The sequence below is a fragment of the Ricinus communis genome, chromosome 10 (genome assembly GCF_019578655.1).
Source record: "Ricinus communis isolate WT05 ecotype wild-type chromosome 10, ASM1957865v1, whole genome shotgun sequence".
Lineage (NCBI taxonomy): Eukaryota > Viridiplantae > Streptophyta > Magnoliopsida > Malpighiales > Euphorbiaceae > Ricinus > Ricinus communis.
This window is the reverse complement of record NC_063265.1, coordinates 10,703,704-10,709,710: the sequence shown is the minus strand read 5'-3', so window position 1 is coordinate 10,709,710 and position 6,007 is coordinate 10,703,704. Positions and strand designations below refer to the sequence as shown.

Here is a 6,007-nt window from a genome sequence, read left to right as displayed (position 1 = left end):
ATTCAGAATATATAAATTTTAAATTTATAAATGGGTTATATAAATTAGATCTCAATCAAACACGTTTCAAAAATAGTATTATAGAAACGGATCTAAATTGCAGGTGTTAAAAGAGATAATTATAAATTTTGGAGTATTCACCTTTTAAGTGTTGGAATACCCATCCATTTGAATTAGGACAATTATTCTGAAATCAGTCATTCGATTTTATATTTTAGTTTATGGTTATACCACTTCATTTACTTATTCCTCATAAAGGTCTTTATAAATTTTCATTTATTAATTTCAATATTTTTAATTTAATCATATATTTTAATTAATGTTATTTTATTATTTTAATGCCTCAATGTTTTTTGAAGAAAAACTCATTATTAACTAATTTATTAGATAATATTATAAGATAAATGGATTAAATATTTAAATACTTAAATTTTATTTATTTTGAAGTACTATATTTTAGTTTTATCTAATAATATATATAAATACAACTTTTATTATTTAAAAATGACTTAATTTAATAAATATTTAACTTTTCATGATATTTAAATATCTGATATACAGATATGTGGACTAATTAAATAGAATTACATGTTAAAAAAATTAAATCTTAAAAATAATTAGAATATATTAAAAATATAAACTCGGTAGTTAAAATTAAGATAGACGTTTAGATATAAAATATAATAAAATATCTCTAAACCTCTAGAACTATCGATTCCGAAAAAAGAAAAACCAAAAGAAGAAAGTGAAATAAGAGCAACCTTCATTTTGAAACCCTAGTTTTGAATTTGAATTGAATTGCAATAGAATCTCAATGTCGATACCACCATCAGCCTCTTCATCGTCGCAATTCACATACACAACAACGACAACACCAACACCAAATAATTCCATTTTCCCATTGCCATTTCATCTCCAACAACCCCCGCTCCAACCCTACGCCCCCGTTCAACCCGTTGTCGCACCGGTCTATAGCGCTCCGGTTGGATCCGTCTACACTTTACCTCAATACCAACAGGTTTGCAGTCATATGTTTCTTTTTTTCATTTTTGTTCTTAATTTCCATTCGGTTTTGGTTTTGTGTTTTTTAGGGTTTTGTTGTTATAGTTACACAAATTTAAGTTGAAGGATGCCTGTGTTATAAAAACATGAGGATTTAAGGGTTTTATTTGTATTATTTTAATTTGCTTTAATTGTTTAAAAACTGCTTAGTATTATTAGTTAAGTTAACATCTTTTAAACTAAATTTTACCTTAAAAATTGGTTTGTTTAATCATGTGGAAGGAATTTAGGTTTAAATAATTGAAAATGCATATTTTGTTGTTTTAAATATACATGCTTATGCTATGTATTTATTTATGCATATAATGATCTAAGTTTGTGTTTGGAATTGGAAGATACATTCAAGTGTATAATCTAGTAATCTAGTAGTGTATTTCAACAGGCGCAACAGTTGTTCCAAAGGGATGCACAAACAATTACACCTGAAGCACTTGAAGGTGTGAAAGCTGCACTTGCTAGCAGTGAAATTGAGCACAAAGCTGAAACCAAAAAGAAAGCTGTTCCTCGAAAAGCTGCTGGCCAGTCTTGGGAGGATCCTACGCTTGCAGAGTGGCCTGAAAGTATAATTCATCCTACCCTTTTTATTTATTTATGTTTTTTTTTTATCTTTATATTTTCACTTACTTGTTCTAACTCTAGTTACATATTGCAGATGATTATCGCCTATTTTGTGGTGATCTTGGTAATGAGGTGAATGATGATGTTCTTTCAAAAGCATTTTCAAGGTTTCCTTCCTTTAACATGGCCAGAGTAAGTGGTTGTCTGCCTTCATTTCTTGAATGTTTCAATATAAATAACTCTAAATTTTTACTTTTTTTTTTGCATATCTCAACATATTTTGAATTTTTCAATTTGAGTTATTTTTTCGCATATGTCAACATCCTATATTTCCTCTTCAGATTTTTCTTTGAAGCGCACAGAGCACTTGTATGTTTAGTGTCCTTTAAGGTAGGTTTTATCTCCAATCTACATATTGTTTGCATACCTGATTCGTGAATAGTTTGCAAGTTGTTAATTGATGGAATGGTTTGCGTTAGCCTTAAATTTTTCATCTCAAAATTGTACAGGCATATACTATTATACTTGTAGATTGGATAGTGGTTTGCATTTGGCTCTTAGATACAAGACCATTATGTGGAACTTATGTATATGTCCTCTAGGAATAAGTCAAGGCCTTCCTGTTTGCATTTACCTTTTTGCTTTCTCACATTTAATTTATAATCATATCTAGCTTTCCACCAGAATGAGCTCATCCGATTTGGATATTTCTGCATTTGATGTTTCCTAAAGTTGTTTTATTGTATATGTTATAAATTTAGTGTGGTCTCCAGAATGTAGTTTTGAAAGAATTGCAAAATTATCTGTCATGTGTGGCTTGTGGCTTGTGGCCTGGTGTAATACAATGATCTGACGACCTCTGCATTTGTTTATTTTATTTTATTTTATTTTATTTTTTTCTTTAAGTGATTGTCTTATATGGAGAATGGTGCAAGGAATTTGTGGCTGTGGTTGACTGCTTAGGTTATACGTTTTTTTCCTTGCGCATCTCTCTGTTGGCACCTTTGTGTGCTAGCTTGGTATATTTGTCATATTATCATTGTAAAGCTTTCTGTGATTTGGGTTCTTCCTCTCTCTTGAGAGAACACTATGGCTGATGCCTAGGATATCTATCTGGACCTTCTACTCTGTAATCAAGTCCAGATCTTGGGATTTGTTTTGTTGCTCGTTTCTGTTTGTCTTTTATGTTATCAGTTTGTGTTTATGCCTTTTATGTTATCACATTATAGGTGGTCAGAGATAAGCGGACTGGCAAAACCAAGGGCTACGGATTTGTTAGCTTTTGCAACCCTTCCGACCTTGCAGCAGCTCTTAAGGAGATGAACGGTGAGTTAACTTTAATCATTTTCGTCCTTTGTAGTTGTGCCTATTTCTGGCATTTGGTATGTTGTAATTATGCTATAGTGTGCTAATTGGAGGAGACGGATTCTGGTAGTTTTGAGTCCCCTATTATGAGCCTTCAACTCTCCTTTCTTTTCTATGTTTTGGTTTATAGCTGCATCTCTGTTATTTGTACTTCCGAGAGTAAGAGGTCAAGGGGATTTTATTGTCAATCATAGAAAGAAGATATGGAAAATGCAAAGAGAGGATTAATATTTTGGAAATAATTGACTTTGATATAACGTTGATTCAGGTAAATATGTTGGAAATCGGCCTATTAAGTTACGCAAGAGCAATTGGAAGGAAAGAACAGACTATGAGGCACTAGAAAAACAGAAGGTAATTTCTCCACTTTTTTGTTTAGTAGGTATATGATTCTTTCAGAACTAGTCCTTTCCCAGTCATGTTTAGTTATCTCCTCTCTCCTCGTGTTTGCGTGTTTTGCACTTCAACGGGCTTCCCCAAATGTGAGAAGAGGGAGCAATATAGCAGAATGCTTTAACTAATTTTTACCCTTTCGTGGATTGCCGTTTTCTTCTTTTTTATGATGTTGACAGAGCCAACATCAGAAGAAACCGAAGCCTTCTAAAAAGAGTGTATTGCATAAGTGACAGATACAATGTGGCATCAAGATGGACCCATCAAATAGCATAACATTGGGATTTTGATTCGATCACTCGTACCTCGATCACTTGTACCTTTCACATTGATACCCGGCAGGCATATGCAGAACCATTATGTGATATAATTTAGATTAAAAATCCGAGGAAATGACATCTTTTGTAGTTTTCTTGCTTCAAGATTACATGGAAATAACACTTATTTTGTATCGATAGAGGCCATGTGTATTTCGTATATGTGAAAATAGGGGTGACAAGTTTATCGGCGCAAGCGCTCACATGAGGCAAATGTATTTCACGTGTAACAGGAATGACAGTAAAGGCAACCTTCTAGGAATAAGTGGAGTGGATTCTTAAAATTGGATAAATCAATCGATCCTTTTTATTATTAAGATCAGTTAATTAGGACTGAGCAAACCCGGGTGCCTGGTTTACCATTAGGAGCTACTGCATAATTATTAAGAAAAAAAATATAAATTTACAGTATTTTCTTTACAGTGTTAAAATATTAAAAATATATAATTTTCAATTTTTTTGTTAATTTTAGATAAAATAATTAAAAAACAGATGAAAAACAATTACTATAAATCTAAAAAAATGAAAGAAAAAGTATATTAAAAAAAATTACAGGGTGAAAACAATGTTTGACTTTGAAAAGTTCTTAAAAATTAATGAAATAAAATAATTAAAAATTTGCAACAGCCCTTGTTTTTGGTAGATTATATATGGTCCAGGAGTCCAAACGACGATGTTTTTGAAAGATTATATTATTTTATACACGTACTATTTGGATAATGGTTACCGTGCTTTTTGATTTTGAGTCTAACTTCTGCTATTTTTCTTTTACTTTGATTTTGGACCTTGTAATTTTTTTTTTTAATTCTGATAACTTTCTTTTCTTTATTTGTATTTTGATTTTGTTAATTAGATAATTATTAAAATAAGTTAAAGAACTCCTAGATTAGTTTAAATTATTAAAATTAGACTAAATTAATTAATTCTTTTATTTCTTAGAATTATTAAGTAATTAAAAAATTTAATAAATATAAAATAATTCAAAGATCTATGATAATCTTTTTAGAATAAGATGGTTTAAGAGTGTATGTTTAATTTTTTATTTTATTTATTTAATTTAGATTAAACTTGTGTATTTTTTAATATTTTTTAATTATTTTTTTTACTTATGTAAACTAAATTATAAAACTTATATACATACATGATTCTGTTTATTATTAATTAGCATGTTTTATCTCAATTTTATATCATCACTTATAGTCATTTACCCGCGTGTTATATGACTGTTGTAATTATTTTGATTTTAAATAATAATATAAATTAAATTTATATATAAAATTAAATAGAATTTTTAATATTTTATAATTATTTATAATATTTTAGAAGTAATGTCTTTTTTAATCTTTTTATATTTTAAGAGTTTATTAGTACAATAATACAAAATTTATCAATAAATTAATAGAAAAATTATAAAATTATATATAAACTTGAATTTTTATATCAATAATAAGTACGCGTGTCAAAATAAAAGTTACGTGTCAAAATATAGTAACAAGTACAAAGAGTTTTTATTAGATCAGGTACATATTAATATTTTTTGTTCATTTACATATACTAAAATATTCATTTTTTATATTATAATGTTTATTAGATATAATATTTTATAATCATTCATTTCCTTTGTATTTAAATATTCATTACCTGTGAACTTGATGTTCATATTCTTTAGCTTGATTTTTTTTTTATTTATCAACTATGTAATAGCGGTTTAAGTTATATTTATATTATATATATGTTTATTTGAATGAATGGGTATGATTTTCAATATGCATCACAAAAACAACAGACTTTCATAAATATATAGGCAATGAATATTATAGTACCAGATAACAAACATTAATATTAGCACTGATGAATAATACATAAAATGATATGAACATGAACATTAATCATAATGAATATTGAGTTTACATATAATAAATATTTAAATATAAAAAAATTAATTATTATAAAATATTACATCTAATGGATATTATACATATAGAAAATAAATATTTTAGTATATGTAAATGAACAAAAAGATATTAATTTATATATGGTCTAATAAAGACTTTTGACATGTGTTATTATATTATGACACATATGATTTCATATAATATTATTTTTAGATTCATTTTATCATAATTTAAAAAAATAAAAATCGCATGTGTCAAAAGTTAATATCCATGTTAATTTTTTTTTTTTTTAAAATAATGACAGTAAAATAATTACAACAATCATATAACACAAATAAACGACTAATTTGTATAAATATATAAAGAAATTTATTTAATATATGATTTTAATATAATATTATTTTTATCAATTCATTT

The 6,007-nt window shown here is 27.5% G+C and overlaps 1 protein-coding gene across 2 annotated transcripts; it reads left to right on the top strand.

The window, feature by feature from the left end:
- The first annotated feature begins 681 nt into the window (after positions 1-681).
- Positions 682-3,835, top strand: LOC8258625 (RNA-binding protein 42). 2 transcript variants are annotated; one of them, XM_002521931.4, is made up of 6 exons: positions 684-1,018; positions 1,445-1,622; positions 1,715-1,812; positions 2,850-2,946; positions 3,254-3,339; positions 3,558-3,835. In XM_002521931.4, exons 1-6 carry the CDS (start codon positions 815-817, stop codon positions 3,609-3,611), a joined length of 717 nt encoding a protein of 238 aa, XP_002521977.1. In that variant the 5' UTR covers positions 684-814; the 3' UTR covers positions 3,612-3,835. The 2 variants fall into 2 exon arrangements, with proteins under 2 accessions (XP_025013639.1, XP_002521977.1); XM_025157871.2 differs by lacking the exons at positions 3,254-3,339; positions 3,558-3,835 and adding an exon at positions 1,962-2,010 and having other exon boundaries at positions 682-1,018; positions 2,850-2,940.
- The last annotated feature ends 2,172 nt before the right edge of the window (positions 3,836-6,007 follow it).